The sequence below is a fragment of the Tupaia chinensis genome, unplaced genomic scaffold, assembly GCF_000334495.1.
Source record: "Tupaia chinensis unplaced genomic scaffold, TupChi_1.0 Scaffold000275_1, whole genome shotgun sequence".
In the NCBI taxonomy this organism is placed as follows: Eukaryota; Metazoa; Chordata; class Mammalia; order Scandentia; family Tupaiidae; genus Tupaia; species Tupaia belangeri.
Window position 1 is genome coordinate 784,578 of NW_006159757.1, and position 18,497 is coordinate 803,074.

Genomic DNA, 18,497 nt, shown 5'->3' on the forward strand with positions numbered 1-18,497 from the left:
CCTAGAAACTTTACCGGTGTATTATATTACACTTATCTACAGTATATAAGGGGTTACCTTCTGGCTCAAGTAAATGATCCAACTTCTGTGTTCAGATTATTTTGTAAAATTGGGATAATAGCAGCTCCTAAGTTTGTTGTAAGGATTAAAGGAGTAAATAAATATGTGTTAACCACACATTCGTTATAGATGTGCTGTTTGTCCTTTTTCTACGTGACCACAGTAATTGAATAAAGGTTTATTAAGTGCGTACCATAATGTGAAAAGCACTATTCCAACAAGAACAAAGCAGGGATAACTTTTCTGATGGATACAAGTACTAGGAGGGAAATGAAGTTGGACACGGGGACAGGGAATGAATGTGTATGTAGCAGGTGGTGGGTGGGTGCTGTTTTATACAGGGGAGCTGGGGAAACATCTCAATGAAAAGATGACATTTGGGAAAATGCTACTATTTCTTTCATTCCATAACAGCAGTAAGATATGTAAGGGATATACTCAAGGCACAGAGAATAGTAGGAATGAAGGCGCCAAGGGTTGGCATGTTTTAGAAAGAGCCAGAGAGCCATTGTGGTTGCAGCTCAGAAACGACAATGTAGTGTGGTAGGGTTGGGGGTAAAAAACACAAGTTTTATATATGGTGGTAGCTTGGGCTGGGCGGTAGCTGTAGAAATGATAAAAGTAGGTGCATTTGATATATATTGTGAAGTTAGTGACCACAGGGTTTGCCAACGGATGAGATTGTGGGGTGTAGGAGAAAAGGATGAGTCAAAGATGACTCCAGGCTCTTGGCTCAAGGAACTGGAAGAATGGAGTTACCATTTGCTAAGATGAGACACACAGCAGAAGAAGCAGATTCTGTGGAAGAGCAGAGAGTTTATTTTGGATCTGATAAGTGAGTGATACTTATTACACAGCCAAGTGGAACTCCTGAGCAGACAGTTGGATATACAAGCCGAGACTGCCAGAGAGAAGCCCTGGCTATAGATATAAATTCAGGAGTTGCCCATGTACGGAAATTTTAAGTTTTATTAAAAATATGATATAATTCAATGGGGAACAGAATCTGTTTGTTAAAAAGTATCTCTAAGGGGCCATAAGGTAGCATGGAGGCTAAGATACTGGACTCCCACATGGCCAACCATGGTTCAAGTCCCAGACCTGGCAGCTTGCTTTCTCACTATCCCTCTCTCTCTGTCTCTTATCTCTGCTTAACTTGAATAATAATGATGATGATAAACAAAATTACATAAATAAATCTTTTTTAAAAGTATCTTTAATGTAGTCTTTAGTTTGGTTTGAGAATTTTGTAGACTGTATTATTAATTTTTTTAAGTTCCTTTATTTCTTCTGAACAAGAGAGAGGCAGCGCCCTCAACAGGGTCTTTGTGTTAAGGTCCACGCTCATGGGTGGGACAGCTGACATGCACCACAAGCACAGGTACTCAGTATGCTTGGGGAGGTCCTGGGACACAAACCCAGGACTCGCCCATGTAGGCCTAGCTGTGCCACCACTATACCACCACTTGGCCCTGTGCTGTTATTTTTGCAGCTATATTTTTGGTTTTGTTTGGCAAGTGAGGCTCAATAGTTCTTGACAGAAAACTCAGAAAAGATCTGTCTCTTTTCTGTTTGGATGAGAAAAAGTAAGGTTTTTTCATTTGTTTTAGAAAAGTTAATAAAATCCTTGATTTCTAAATACTTAGGTAGGACCTAGAACACAACATTTTGGGGGACAGAATCGCTTGCCTGGGAGGTTTGTGGTCTCCTAGGAAACATCACCTTGGGCACTAAAGTTCAGATATAAGAGGGGATGCTCTGCACCCTCATTTATTACCTAACTGCTATTTGGACTGTGAGTATTGCAGCATATTTATCCATGTGCCACCTGTCACAAGACCACTTATGGTATGACCTCCATTCATACAAAATGCCTAAAACAGGCAAGTCTACAGAGACCTGAAGAATGGGAGAGGGAGAAACTGAGAGTGACTGCTAATGAGTACAAAGTTTCTTTTAGAGGGACAAAAATGCCCTAAATTTGGTTGTGGTGATAGTTACACAACTTTGTGACAAATTTTTACAAACTTTAATTGTATACTTTAAGTGGGTAGATTATATATTAAAAGTATGTGAATTATTTTTAAATAAAGCTGTTTCTTTAAAGAGGTACCATTAAGAAAACAACAAAGTAAACTACAGAATAGGAGAAAAATTCATGTTACATATATCTGAATAAGGATAGAATATATAAAGAACACTTTCAAACTAATGATATGATGATAATCCAATAAAAATTAAGTAGAATATTTGTATACACTTTAAAAAGTAGATACTTTATAAAGGAAGACATACAAAGTATCAATCAGTGCATAAAAAGATGATAAAAATCATTAATCATCGGAAAAAAGGGAATTAAAACCACTTTAAGATACCACTACATAGCCATTAGAATGGATAAAAGTGAAAACTTGCTAAGTTAGCAAAAATGTAAAGCAATAGGAATATATTGTTGACACACACAAACACACACACACACACACACACACACACACATACAAGCTAATATGGTACAACCAGTTTGAGAAATTCTCTAGCAGTTTCTTAAAAAGTTAAACAAAATACCTATCATATAAATCACTCATTCTGCTCCTAGGTATTTACCAACATTAATCCACATAAAGGCTTATACATGAATGTACATACCAAGTTTATTTGTAATAGCATCCAAACAGGAAACAACCCAAAGTCTATCAACTAACATGCAGATAAAATGTGGAATACCCAAAACAATGGAATATTACTCATCAATAAAAAGGAACTACTGCTATTACACAGAGGAACATCAAAAGAAAAATGGAGAAATAAGCCAGATATGAAAGGGTATATCCCACGGGGTTGTCAGAAAACTCATGTCACATTTTTCTATTCAAAAAATGTGTCATGACATTTTTGATGACCCAATATGTGGGTCCATTTATAGAACATTTTAGAAAATAAATAAATAATCTCTGGTGACTGAAAGTAGACCACTGGTTGACTGGGGTCATGAGTGAGACACAGGATATCAAAGGGGCATGAGGAATCTTTTAGGAGTGATGGAAATTCATATCTTTTATTTGTTTGTTTGAGAGAGGACACATGAGTTCACCAGAGAGAGAAAGCAACCCAATGGGACATAATCACATCACAATCCTTTTCCTTCATTTCTCCATCCTGTCAGAACCTTGGGCATGTATGCACAGTGTGCTTCTAAAGCCACTGGCACCAGGATTTGAACCAAGGTAAACTATATAGGCTCCAACTCCTTATCCACTGCACAAACCACTGTACTACAGGACAAGTCCCAAATTTCTGTATCTCAATTGTGGAGGTAGTTTCATGAGCTTTATTTCCTCACGTTCATCATTGAATTGTTCAGTATCAATAGATGGAGTAAATTGTAAGTAAGTTATATCTCAATAAAGCTGATTTTTTAAAAAGTAATGAGAACTAACGAAAAAAAGAATTAATGCAAGATAACATTGTTAATTAGCATATCCAGTATTTGTGTAAACAGTACTTCTAAACTGCATAACAATGCATGTACACACACAGTTCATTCCTTTGGAAGTTCAAACATTATTGCCTCTAGATCAGGATGTTTGATGAATTTGCCTGACGAACTTCATATAGAGTCCCCAAAAGATTAATCTCAACCTAATTCTTCTCTGAATTATTATAAATTCTCAATGAGTGTGGTCCATATTAATGAGGTTCTTATAAAACTGCAAGAGGCAGGAAGCTCTTGGTATTATGGAAAAGCTCAGGGAGAGTTGGGATAGTTGACAATATGGCTTCCAAGTTTTCTTCTAAGTTTGGTCTGTTCCAGACACTTTTATGCTATCAAGCCAACCCATCTACACATAAACTTTTGCTGGTAAGTATACAACCAAGTTCCTTGGAAAGGCAAAATTTAAACTGCTTGAACTTCATCTCATAAAACTAAAGACCATCTGTTAAGACATACTTATAAAATGATAGAGATGTCCATAAAGAAATTGGGAAAGAGATCAGCAGATGGCGTAATGATTACATTGCTGGACTCCCATGTAGTTGAGTGTGGTTTGAGCCCCAGACCAGTGACTTAAAACTCATGCAGGGCACATGTGCATGCATACCCAAAATCCCAAGAGGAGAGGGGAAGAGAAGGGGCTGGGGCATGACCATCGCCCCAGGGGGTAATTTCTTGCTGTCTATCTCTGTTTCTCCAGTAAGTGCACTCACCCTATTGTAAAAATCTCTCTTTAAAAAAAAAAAGAAAGAAAGAAAAAAGAAAAGAAAAGAAATTGAGATATATTGAAAGTCTACGATTTGTCACAGATTATTTTTCTACATTTTTTCTCATTTCTATAGTCCTCTAATATAAATATTTTTACTATCCTCATTTTTTTTTTCATTATAGAAACTGACTCAGAGAGACCCAGTTATCTGCCCAGGTTCATCCAGCTAATAAGAAGAAGAGCTGAGATTTACATATTTGAGGTAATTTATCAGATATTTAGTAATGATCCCATGGATTCAAGTATTAGTACTTTTTTGCACCAATCAAAAAGCACACTGTTAAATCCATGGCTGATATTTTGTGGGGCTTTTGCTTGCCACCAAAATGTCATTTTCTTCCCATTAGACAATCAACACTTGATGGAGAAATGATTAATCTGCATAAGTGTAAACTCTAGGACCACCCCAGTGATGCAGTAGGTAGCAAACTGAACTGCAGTGCTAAAAGTCATATGGTAGACCAAGGGTTTGCCTTGAGTCAACCTGAAAACATACTGGGAATGTGCGTGTGTGCCCAAGAGCCTAACAAATTGGAGGGGTGGGGAAAGGAGTTCATGGCATGAAAGGACCTTGTTGAGGGTACTACTCTCTTTCTTTCTCCTCATTGCACAAAAAAAAAAAAAAAAAAAAAAAAAAAACCTTTAAAAAAGAGTAGACGCTATATAAAACAAAGTCACAAGAGCTTCCAGGAAATGTCTACAAATTTGGGAAGAACTATTGCTCTCTAAGAAAAATCAGAAATATGACAAATTGTATAACAAACAGAAGAGCAAGAACCAGGAAAGATTGCACCTAGGTAACTGGGGAGTTCACATGAAACCAAGCAGCCAAAAAATTGACTTAAAGTCAGTCTCATGGCTAACTGTAACAAATCTGTAAAGTTGCTAGTCAGCACATAAGACCGCCATTTGACAGAGAAAAATCATGCATATGCTTCTAGTTTGGACACCTATAAAATATTTACACAAAAATGTCATAACCTACTAAAATATTTTAATGATATTAAAGAATTAAATAATGCAGTGGTGAATACTTATTTACATCCTAACATGATCCCAAGTTAAAATGTTGTTCAAATATTCACAAGAAAAGGAAAAATACATGAAAATAAATTGTTAGCTTAACCATGAATTCTTTTACATCCCTTTGGCAATCCAAAGTCTGAAATCATTAATACATAATTAAATTAAGTACACATTCTGATCTTCATCAAAAACCCATTTTAGTCATTAAGCTTAATAACAGGGTATTCTAGAATTTATTTACTCAGGTAATGGTTAAAGCATAATACTCTGACACAGAATCCATCCCTTAATTCTAACAAATGCAGTCCTGATACTTCTAAGAATTTTATCACTAAGGGTATTGCACTTATGCAAAGGGGGGAAGCTAATTTCATCTTAAAATTTTAAAAGTGCATGTTCAAGTAAAGTTTCCATGTGAATATTCATTCAGCTTTCTTATTTCTCTCCTCCCTGGCAATCTCCAGCGTTAATGGGATGCATAAATAATCTAATGGGAATGATAATGTCATGGTCTCACTCTAGCTAGACTTTTCTTAGGTTCTGGCATGAATCCTCATTTCAATCACATGTGCACTTATCTGCCAGAGGAATAGTGGAAGGAAGGGACAGAGCACACAGCTACCATCTGCTTCCCTCCCCCGGCACCCCTAGAAATGAAGACAAGGGTGGGAGTTTCTCCTAGAGACAAGAGCAAAGTGTGCTTCACAGTGGGCCCACTGAAGCGTGTTCAGTCAACAGTGTTTAGACCTGGCACATTCGAAAGCAACAGAGACATTTCATTGCAAGAGCAGCAGTGGGGCCACAGTCAGGGCTTCAAGGGTCTAGTTCAGCCCAGCAGCTGCAGACTACACCAAGAGAGGCCCTAGACTCCTGCATGCAGCACACTGTCGGTAGATGGTCAGGCTTCCCCAGTCTCACGGTCTCTTCACCCAGTACTGTCCTACCTGGCCCACTACATTCATTTCTTTTTACTGCCCAGATCCTGTAGGCATTGCAGTTCGCAACTCTGCCCTCTACTCATCAATAAAACAAGGTACTTACAGCTGCATGACCAAGTACAAGTGATTGGGGCTTTCATAAATGTCTTCCAGGGCAACAATGTTTTCATGCTTAATCCTAGAAGAAGGGAAAAAAAGGACAGGTACAATAGTAAGTACAATTAGATTTAAAAAAAATTTTTTAATTGATGTCATCACAACAAAAAGTGGCAAGATAGCATCTGAACTCCTTAATACAACATTGAAAACTCTTCACAAACTTTTAGCAGAATGCTCTTCTGCCTTCCTAAACTCTACACCCTATAATTTAGCGTTTGTGGATTGACTATTGTTGCTTCATGTATCTCCCAGCCTGAGATTTATATGAATTCAGAAATGGGCCGAATTTGTCAATATCTTATTATCTCACAGGGCCTAAATCAGATGGCTGAGCCCCTGGGCAGAATGTAATCACCCTCTTCTGTCAGCTCAAAATGGGCCTTCCACACTGGCTCACACAGGTCACAGTACAAGAGGTCTTCAAAAGGTTTGTGGAAAATGAAATGAAAAAAGTAGGCCTGGATTTCAAAAGTTTTTGCACCAAAATAAATGTATACTTTAATTCTACTTTTCCATGAAAAGTAGAATTTTTAAATTTTTAAATTTTTAAAGCCCCCTCGTAGGCATATGCATTTCCTCTAATAGGCTATATATTCTGGGAAGCAGTTTTACTATCATGTTTCTAAATTCAGTGTATGAGAAGGAAAACCAGCCTGACCCCTGCACTGGGATTCATGTTGCCTCACCCCCACCAACTGTCCATCAGTTTTGCAAGTCAACTAGACCAAGGCCATTCATAGTGTAGTTCTCAAACAGGCAGCACCAGTCTCTCCAGGAAGATATGCATATTCTCTGGCCCCACCACACTTACAGAATCAGAATCTCTGAGGGCAGGGGACAGGAATCTGGGTTTTAACAAGATCCTCAGGGGATGAGGACGCAAAGAATAGAGCTCAAGAAATGCTGTATTAGATCAATGCTTCCTAAATGTCAATGTGTCAATGAATCACCTGGGGATCTGGTTACAATGCAGATGCTATCCAGTAGGTGTCTTAGTCCATTATTGCACTGCCAATGGAAATACCTGAGACTGGATGATTTGTAAAGCATTCTGACAGCTGGATGTTCCGAATACAACATGGCCAGTGGAACCACAGAGGATGGCAGGTGAGTAAGCAGAGAGAGCAAGCTATGGGCAGTTTTTTTTTTATAGCAGGCAGCTCTCAGGAGGACTAACCCCTTCTCATGAGAGCAAGAACACCCTGGGTCTGGTGAAATGACATGAGTCTGTTCCCTAGAAGATAATCTCCATGATGTGATCATCATGATCCACTCACCACCCACTAGGTCTCACCACTGCCCAACGTCGAATTCAAAACATGAAATTTTGAGGGACAAACCATTATCCAAACCCTAACAGTGAGGCTACGGCAAGGCCTTTGGGCCTGCCTTTCTGACCAGCTCCCAGGAGATGTTGCTGCTGCTGCTGCTGCTGCTGTTCCTGCTCCTGTTGCTGGTCTGTGGCCCACATCTGAGTAGCAAGGTCCTGACTAAACAATCAACTGAGAATGGCCCAGCCACAGTGGCTGCACTGCTAAGATGCTGTATCCCATAAGCTGGGACCACATGGGAGGCCTAGGTTCAATTCCCAATCCAACCTAAAGGCTAGGTGCAGAAGCCTGTGCCTGTAATTCCAGGCTGAGGCAGGACTGTGAACTGAAGGCTGACAACCCAGAGAAATCCTGTCTAAAAAGAACGCAGGCATGGTGGTGCATATCTGTGGTCCCAGCTGGGAGGGAGAGGCAGGAGGACCGTGACGAGAATGCCCCAGCCACAGTGGCTGCACTGCTAAGATGCTGTATCCCATAAGCTGGGACCACATGGGAGGCCTAGGTTCAATTCCCAATCCAACCTAAAGGCTAGGTGCAGAAGCCTGTGCCTGTAATTCCAGGCTGAGGCAGGACTGTGAACTGAAGGCTGACAACCCAGAGAAATCCTGTCTAAAAAGAACGCAGGCATGGTGGTGCATATCTGTGGTCCCAGCTGGGAGGGAGAGGCAGGAGGACCGTGACATGGCAAGATCTCGTCTTTAATAAACAAACAAACAGGAAAAAGAACAACCAAGAGAGAAAGAAGCAGCCTAATTCTAGCCCCTAGAACTATTATTAAGAGCAATTTGAAGAATCATTTCATTATTCAATGAGGTAATTAGCTCTTACAACAATCCTTTCACCAAAATGACTACCGAACGATTTAAAAACAAGCATGTAATATGCAGATTCCTGTAAACCCCTTGAAAGCAGGGACTATGTTATTCATTGTGTTTCCCCCTTATGCCTGGCATAGATCTGTTAATAAATATTCATCGAGTAAACGATGTTATTTAAAGGTTGTTGCCACTAAACAGCAAGAACAAACACTATTTAATTAGGGAAAATGAAGGTAGTTTTCTTAAGTGTGAGATGTCTTCTCCACAAAAAAAGTTTATAATATGGAATGAGAATCCTATATTCCCTTTGAGTTTAAAGAAGAAAACAAAAGAATTAACTAAGTGTGGCGATGTTTCGCTTTGCAGTTGTTTTGTAGGAGCTGAAATTCACATTTCACATGATTCAATGGATAGAATCTGAGTATTTGTCAGCAGAGGTTACTACACAAACGGAGCAAAATAGTATCAGCAATATATTCTATGAACTAAATCAACAATGCTACCAAAGACTCCAAGGGACATCAATTTGGGACTGCCAAGGTCCTAGGTAGTCATAAAATTATTATTATTAGATGTACATGGAAGAATGTGACCATAACAAGTATACATCATATACTTGTTACATATCATTTATCAAGTACACATCATGGGTTTTCCTTTAGTAAGTTAAAAAAATATATATTGGCATTGGAATTAATCACATGGAAACAAATGGAGAGTTAATTCAGGGTCTAGGATATGAGAAAATAAGAGGAATAGGATTACGTGAATTGGTTGCCAGGTAAAATGCAGAGTATGCAGTTACATTTAAATTGCAGATAAACAATGAATATTGTTTTAGTGTAAGTATGTCCCAAAGACATACTCTTTATCTGAAATTCAAATGTAACTGGGCACTCTGCATTTTCAAGTGCTAAATCTGATCACTCTAGTTACACAAATCAGTCAGTCAGCCTCTAAACTGGGTTTAGAGATTGGCACCCTGTCCTAGCTCCCAGTGGAGGTGAGCCAGGAAGACTGTGTGAACCAAGAGTTCAGTCATTAATGCAGCTTCCACACAGACAAAGAATCTATATGTAGAGAGCAGGGCCCAGTCAAAGTAGCAGAGCTGAGATGAGACTACGATGTCCTCCTTGGATGTATGGGATAGAGAAGTTACAGCCTATTTAACCTGCAATGTCTTACATGAGTGTCAACCAGAAATTAATTTTGATCCATTGGAGCATTCCTGAGAGGTACTGCAGACAGTGGGGACAGTCCCCAAATAAGTCTTAAAGTGACTGTTAAGATCCTTTCACTAGGGCTGCAGGTGGCATGGTGGTTAAGGGCACTGAACTCCCACATGGCTAACCGCGGTTTAAGTCCCAGACCCAGTGGCTTGCTTTCTCCCCCCCCCCCCCCGTCCCTCTCTGGTCAAATAAAAAATAAATAAAGTTAAATTAAATAATTTTTTGAAAAAAAAAATCCTTTTACTAACTACCCCTCTTAACTAACGTGCCAATAAATCAAGCAATCAACAGTCACTGAGTTTCTGCTATGTGTCTGGAAGGATACAAGAAAAATGTAAAACAAAATTTTGCCCTCAAAAAGTTTATCACCTAGATGGGAACCAGCAGTTAGCGTAATGGCTATGTCACTGGACTCCCACGTAGTCGACCGCAGTTCGCATCCAGGACCCGGTGGCTTAAAACCCATGCCGGGCACGTGTGCGTGCGTGCCCAAGAGCCCGAGAGGAGAATGGAGGAGAAGGGATTGCGGCGTGGTCATCCCCCCTGGGCGGTAATTTCTTGCTTTCTGTCTCTCTGTCTCTGTCTGTCTGGCGAGCGCCCGCGCCCTATAGCGGAAAAAATTAAAAATTAAAAAAAAAAAACCTCTCCAAAAAAAAAAAAGTTTATCACCTATGGACCAGCAGATAATGTAATGGTTATGTTGCTGGACTCCCTCATAGTTGACCGTGGTTCATATCCCAGACCTAGTGTTTTAAAACACACTGTGTGTGTGTGTGTGTGTGTGCATGCGCATGTGCGTGTGTGTGAGTGTGTGTGTGCATGCCCAAAATCCTGAGAAGAGAATAGAGGAGAAGGGATTGTAGCATGACCATGCCCCGGGAGGTGATTTTTTACTTTATGTCTGTCTCTCTGTCTCTCCAGCGAGTGCATGTGCTCTATAGCAAAAATCTCTCTTAAAAGAACTGTTAAAAATAAAAAACCTTATCACCTAGATGGAGAGACCCATGAAGCAATTAGAAAAAAGTTAAATGCTAAACTCTGCAGAATTGCTTTTAAATGTAGGAAATCTGGGCCCTATATAATTTTGATCTACAGGGTCAGAATTAAGGGGAAAGTCTCAAGAAAATGCCAAGAGTTGCGCTGGAATGGGTAATGTCTGAATAAGCATACTTGAGAAATTTCAAACAAATCCTAAAATGGCCTCTTGACTCTCTTAAGAAAAGTCGTTTAATTAACTTGGAGCTGTGAGAACATGGTAAAAGAAAACATTCTGGCCTCCCACACCTGTTCTCAGGTATCTTATTCCACCCTCAGATTCCTTACAATATACAAAAACTGAAGTTAAAATTTCAACATTATTTTAGTACAGAGGTTATTTTCACAAAATGCCACCTGACTATCCACACACTTCTAGGAGAGGGCACAAATGCTAGCTGAGGATATAGTTCACGCAAATGCTCACTGTGGAAGGCTGTATATTAGATTGTGTATAAAAAAGTCAAGGGACCAGCAGTTGGCGTAATGGCTATGTCGCTGGACTCCCATGTAGTCGACTGTGGTTCAAGTCCCGGACCCGGTGGCTTAAACTCACACCAGGCACGTGTGCGTGCGTGCCCAAGATCCCGAGAGGAGAATGGAGGAGAAGGTAGTGCGACATGGCCATCCCCCCTGGGGGGTGATTTCTCGCTTTCTGTCTCTCTGTCTCTCTCTGTCTGGTGAGCACACGCCCCCTGTAGAAAAAACCTCTTCAAAAAAAAAAAGAAAAAAGAAAAAAGAAAGAAAGGAAGAAAAAAAAATTGTCAAATAATTCTAATTTTCTTGACATTGTATTTAATTTATACATAAAAATACATTATATACTTATATGTATATATGTGTGTGTGTATATATACATATATATAATGTTCTAAGATGATTTAAAATTCCCAAAAATTTATAATAAAATATTTATCAGTCATATAATAAGTTATTATATTAAACTGATATCTAGCCAGATTGCTTTGTCAGTTATAAATTTTTGTCAAAACATTAACTATGACTATAATCCTAATGTCATGTCCTTAAAAAAATTTACACACAAAAAGTTCTCTTACAAATACCAGTTTCTAAAAATCAAATCACTTAACTAGGTACAATTTTCATTTTCTATATAAACTAATTGGTTTTCTAAACCGTTAAACCAAAATTAACCAAAAAAAAAGTTTAATAAAATTACATGGTAAATAGCCAATGCAATATAATACACCTGAGTTAAAAATAAAATTAATTAAAAATATAAATCCAATATCAAACATAAACTCATAAAATCATTGCCACCTAGTTCTAAGTCCTCCTTATAATTCTTGCTATTAAGTTAACATGCTTTAATTATTCCTATTATTGGTCTTTACATTCCCTTTTTTCATTATTCATTTAGTAGGCACTTGTTGGGCACCCACCATGCGCCAGGCACAGTTGTAGGTCCCATGAATCCACAGAGGACAAGCCATAGAAACTGTCTCAGCCATCATGCAGCTCACCCAGGCTATCCAGTGGGAGTCCTCAGTCAGCCTCCCAGGGAGTACCAGAAGTCAGCCTCCTGGGAGCAGCGGAGGATATGCTTATGCCCTGTTTCTTTGTGTCCTGCAAATATTTAAGATGTAATGTCTCTGCTTAGTCTCCTCTTCTTATTGTTGACCAATCCTCCTAAAATATAGTTTATATTCCACTCTTCTCTCTATTGTCACTCATTTTTTGGAAAATTGCCAGAGAACACATGCGCTCACTAGAGAGAAACAGGGAGAGGAGAGAAAGAGAGCATCCCCTAGTGGGGTGTGATTGTGCCACAGTCCTCTTTCCTACATTTCTCAGTCCCATCAAGATTTGAGGCATGCACATGCATTTGCCTGGCATGTTTTTCAGGCCACATGGTCAGCCATGTGGGATCGGGCTTCTTTTATCTTTTACTAGGTCATAGGGTTGGCCCTATTTGTCTGTTTGTCCAGACTATGGTATCCAAAACTAAAAGTAATGATCCCAGTGCAAAACAGAGTATCAAATTATAGTGTAGAACTATTAACAGTCATGAGCTTGATATTACACTTTTGCAAATAAAGTTTAACATTGTTTTTTCTTTTTTCTTTTAAGCAGTTGCATAACTGTCAACACATAAGAAATACACTGTTTTATTCACTGCTGTCTCTCCATAGCAGATAGTATATTTGATACATATTTGTTGGAATAAGTGAATGAATGAATATTAAGCTTACAGTCAATTAAATCACCAGATCACTTTTACTTGAACTTCTCTCAAACAAGATCTCCTTTCTTATCCTGCCCTTGTGCTTAATCTTCCCCTTCAGTTTATTAAATTCAGTCTTTCTGTGTTCTATTCTGTGCCTCAGACAATCAGCAGTATTCTGACTCTTGCTTCTCTCATCTACTGTATTTATCATCCTTCTCTACTTTGGATATTCTGTATATTTGGCATACATTCATCCCATATGTCTTTAATGAGAATCAGAATTCCTGGTACCAGCAGATGGCATGGTGGTTAAGGGTGCTGGACTCCCACATGGCCAACCATGGTTTGAGTCCCTGACCTGGTGGCTTGCTTTCTCACATTCTCTCTCTCTCTCGTCATAAATAATTTGTTTATTGTAAATGCATAAATAAATAAATTTAAATAAAAAATAATTCTTAAAAAAAAGAAAAAGAATTCCTAATTAAAATTTAAATGGGAAGGTTATATGTCAGAACTCCATGGAATCCCACCAGAGACCCAATCAAAATAACCATGACATTGATAATCTGGTTTCATTTGCTGTCTAGTAGCAAACCCAGTAGTATTGTCACCTAGCCCACATTTTACCATCCTATCCATAAGAAGACAATTAGGTGCTTTACTGAAATGATATTCCTCAGCTCTATACATTGCAAATACTGTTTCAAAGGGAAATGGGTTGTTTGGGAAGATTGTCTTAGTAAACCCATGTTAGCTCCTAGCAACCACTATAGTCTTTACTAAATGATCACAAACCATCTGCTGAATTTCTCATCCCAGAATTTTGCTGTGCACTGAAGTCAAGCTTTCTAGTCTATAGATCTCTTCTACACTTTTTTACTGTTTAAAAATTTTGACATCATCTCTTACATTGTTTTTGCAAATGTTGCAGCTGTAACTGCTTTGTGATGAGTGCAATTTCCTCAGTCCCCTAAGATGCAACAAATTTAAATCTAGTGATGAACTAGCTTTATAACTTTCTTCAGGCCCTACATACATATGTTTCATATATATACCATCTATCGAGTGTTAACTATATGTCAAGACATATTTTTAATTATTTATTATAAACAACAATCCTACGAAGTATTATTTTCCCTATTTTTAAAAGAGGAGAAAGGGGGAAAGCACTAAGAGTCCAAGACATTAAGTACATATTCCAAGGTCATATAACTCATAATTGGCATTGCTGAAACTCAATCTAAGTCTATTTCCAAACCCATGTTAAAGCAATTACATCGTAGCTTCATATTAACCAAGTTATAATGAGAATATCCGAGAGCTCATACAAATTCAGAGTTACAGCCTAGCTTTGTGGCTTAGTTGGTAGCAATCTGAGCTACAGTGCTGGAAGTCACATGAATGACCACAGTCTAAATTCTAGGATTGGCCTGAAAACACACTGGGTGCATACATGTGTCCCCAAGATCCCAAGGAGCTGGAGGAGTGAAGAAAAGCAACTGTGGTATGACGAGACCCTGACAGGGGTGCTTCCCTCCTCTCTCTCTCCTTTTCATGTGTACATATACATTGTCTGTCATGAATAAAAGAAATAAGCTTTAAAATATTCAGAGTTATTTTTGTAAAATTATAATATCTAAAGCCAAGGCATTAATTTCATCACTAATGATATAATATCCACTTCTGGAGGTGCAGGGATTTGAACTGTGCTGAACCTAGTCGATGCTTTCAAGATCCTTGGTTGTAAACATCCTGACAGATGAAATGCCAGTGGGTCAAAGTGAATCAGAAAAAGAAGGAATTGATGCTCAGAAGCAAAGAAATCGAATAGAAATAATCAGAAATAATCATTAGGGCTGGTGCATGGCTAGTGGTTAAGGCAGCCAGATCCCACATAGTCGACTGACAGTTTGAATCCTGGCCTCAGCAGCTTGAGAACATGCTGGGCATATATGTGTCCACATCCCAAATACTCAGAGAATGGAGAAATAGAGAAGAGACTGTGATGTGACCGTGTCCCATTGGGAAGTGCTGAATCCCTTTCCCTCTATCTCTGGTGAGCACACGCACCCTATGGCAAAATTATTTAAAAAGAAAAGAAAAGCAGAAATAATAATTAGAAAGAGCCTCTCATCAGCCAGTGTCTGCTACTGTCATCAAAAGAGAGAATAAAGTGAGTAGAAAAAAGCAGCAGAGATGTGCAAGTGGAAAACTGAGGTTCCATCAACTTACACAGCTAACTCCCTGTAGGTCAACGTTCAGTTTTTCCAAAGCAAGGTCAAGAGACACATGTACCACTAAATAGAAAATCCTTCTAAAATGTGCATAATTCAAAGCAATAATAATGTCACCGAAATCAAGTATGTGTTACTAAAATGGTAAAGTTATTTTGGATGATAAAAAGAACCTTGACGTAATTTGATCACTTATCTACTAGAACCAAAATAAACGTTAGCTGGCACATCAATGAACCTGGGATAAACGGTTTATATGAGAATCCACACTAAAGTCCCATAATCCCCAGTCATTGACAGAAGAGATAGATAAAGGGAACGGGGCCCTGGCAGAGAGAGAGAAGCTGAACGGTAAAACAACACATGGGCATTCATGCAAACTCCCGCCTGCATGGTAACTGACAGCCAAGCAAGAAAACCCCAGAAAGCCAGGAAAACATTTGAAAATTAATTCATCCAAAGGAAAGGAACACACACACACACACACACACACACACACACACACAAAGTAGGCCCCATTCCAAAGCCCCTCAAGCTGGGGGGACCCTCAGGACCTAAAGAATGGGCGTACTATTAAATACATTTGCTTCCAAAAACTTAAAGCTACACATTTTTCCATCCAGACCAATTTTCCATAGTTCAAGAATCCACAGATTTTGAACTCCATGTTAAATGAGGAAAGTTTAAAGCACATGCACGAGTACCACCTCAACATCCCTATCCCACACACACAAGAGGAGAGGAAAAAGAAACTTCAGTATTTCTTGCTTTTTCTCATCTTATCATGGTTTACTGATCTAGAGGGACAAAAAAAGAAAAATAATGTGATAACGATTATGAGAGATATTCAGAGGAAGGAAAAGACAATGAACTCTCTGTCCTTGGTATTCTTTTGTATGAGCATTAATCCACTGGGGTCAAACAGGCCACAGGAGGACAAGAGATGTCCTGAAATATAATCACAAGAGAAAGACAGGGGACAAGCTGATTATCACAGAGGGCAGGCCAAGGATGGCGAGAAACAGGTCTCTCAGGCCACAGAGCAGAAGATACAGCAATGAGATGTGCCCCCGGCTTCTAGTGGTCCTCTCTCAGGCATTTCTAGGTTACCGGTCTAGTCTGGCAAAGACCTCTTCAGGAAAAGCCAATTCAGGCATAAACCATAAAGGATGAAGTCTTTTATAGTACTCTCGCTTTTTATAAAGGTTTTGCCATAGAGTGCATGCACTAGATGAAGAGAGATGGTGAGAGGGAAAGTGAGAAATCATCCCTCCCCTCGCCCCGCCAGGGGGGATGGCCACACCACAACCCCATCCTCTCCATTCTCCTGGGATTTGGAGCACGCATGCGCACATGCCTGGTGTAATTTTTAAGCTGCTGGGTTCAGACTCAAACCACAGTCAGCCGAGTCCAGCACCTTAACCACCATGCCACCTGCTGCCCCCCAATACTCTTGCTTTCCTAAGCAACCTAGAAAGTTTAAATGTTATTCACAAATTTACATAAGCAAACAAAAGGCTATGATTTCCTGACATGGAAATGCCTCAAAAATATTTCAGGAACATTCTGATGTCTTGGAAAATACTCATGTTCATCTAAGTGAATGCTTATGTATTTTTGAAATTTAATAAAATAATAATTCCCTCCCTTTTTGGGTCAAATTTTTTTTTTCTCACATTCTAAGCAGCATGGGAAATAATGCTGAGAAAATAAGGATAGTGTCAGTCACGAAAGAAAGTGATCGCATTGAAATATTTGCCAGATGGTATTAAAGAACAATACCTTTCGTTTTTATCACTTAACAGTTCCATTCACAGATGTTATCTCCTTTCACTCTCACGACAACCCTATCATGCACGCATTATTATTCCTACCTCACAGAAGATCATTCCCAGTTTATAACTACTAAATTGTTCTTCCAGCCTCCCTCTGGTCTCGCTTTCTCTCTAACCATTCTCTATGCTGCTACTCCAAAATTTTTCCAAAAATGAGAAATGATCAAACTTCTTAGCTTGAAATCCAGTACTGATTTCCTGAAGTCCCAAACAACATTCAAATGACTGGGATGACTTACAGGCACTTGTTACTTGGTTTTCACCTGCTCCTCCCATTCTGTCTCCTACCCATGTCCCACCAAGACTTTTCTGGACCCAACCAGCTCTTCTATGCCATATTCTCCCCAGATGAGCACACTCTCTTCTCTTGCCACAAGTGGGCTCACCCCTCTCATATCTTATGAAACTACTTAGCCTGTAAAACTTAGTCCTACATCACCTCCACTGAAAACCATCTGCTATTTCCTATGGCTCGCAGGACTGATCACCTCTTCCCTGGGCCACCACAGTTCTTTCATCACCTTGTTGTTCATACTGCATGATATCCCAAGTATCTGTTTGTATGTATTTGTGTGTACTTGTTCAAAGTTTATTCATCCTATGAGCCAGTGAGATAGAGCACTCTCAACAGAGAGTTAACACCATAATCCACCCCCAGCTCTAGCCAGCCCTGGATCATAAGAACACACATGCCTGGTGTACTCAGTGAGGTCTCCAGATACAAGCCCAGAAATTTCCCATGTGGGTCAGCCTCAAAGTGTTAGGTTCTGCCACTGGCATCACTCTCTTGCCCCTAAATGATGTTTTTAACATTTATTTATTGTAGAGGTTTTTGTCTTAGGGTACATATACTCACCAGAGAGAGAGAAAGGCAGACACAGTAAGAAAGAAAGAGAAATCATCCCCCAGGAGGGATGGCCATGCCACAACCCTTTCTCCTTCATTCTCCTCCTAGGATCTTGAAAATGCAAGCACATGTCCACCATGAGTGTCAAGCCACCGGGTCTGGGACTAGAACCATAGTCAGATATGTGGAGACCAGCAATGTAACTGCAACACCATCTGCTGGCCCCACACTTATTTGTTTGTTTGTTTATTGTCATTTTCAAGCCACTGGGTGTGGGGCTTGAACTATAATTAATTAGGTTGGAATGCAGTACTTTCATCATTGCACCCCCGACTATGCCCCCACAAATGATTTTATATACAGAGAGAAACTTTAGAAGGAGACGCATCAAACTGGCAACCTCTTGACTGAGGTTCTTCATCTGAACCACAGAACGTAGAAAATAATTTAAAGTGACTATTTTCTCAATTTTCCCAAGGAAAGCACAGTCCTTACTTGCATGAGAGAGAAGTTAGTTCAAAACATACAAGGAATG

At 39.3% G+C, this 18,497-nt stretch overlaps 1 protein-coding gene across 3 annotated transcripts in view; it reads right to left on the minus strand.

The window, feature by feature from the left end:
• Window positions 1-18,497, minus strand: part of CAMK1D (calcium/calmodulin dependent protein kinase ID) — a 483,186-nt gene that overhangs the window by 164,789 nt on the left and 299,900 nt on the right. For all 3 annotated transcript variants that reach the window (XM_014588391.2, XM_006150006.3, XM_006150007.3), the window contains exon 3: window positions 6,390-6,464. In XM_014588391.2, the coding sequence (XP_014443877.1) occupies window positions 6,390-6,464 (75 nt within the window). The remainder of the gene's footprint in view (window positions 1-6,389; window positions 6,465-18,497) is intronic.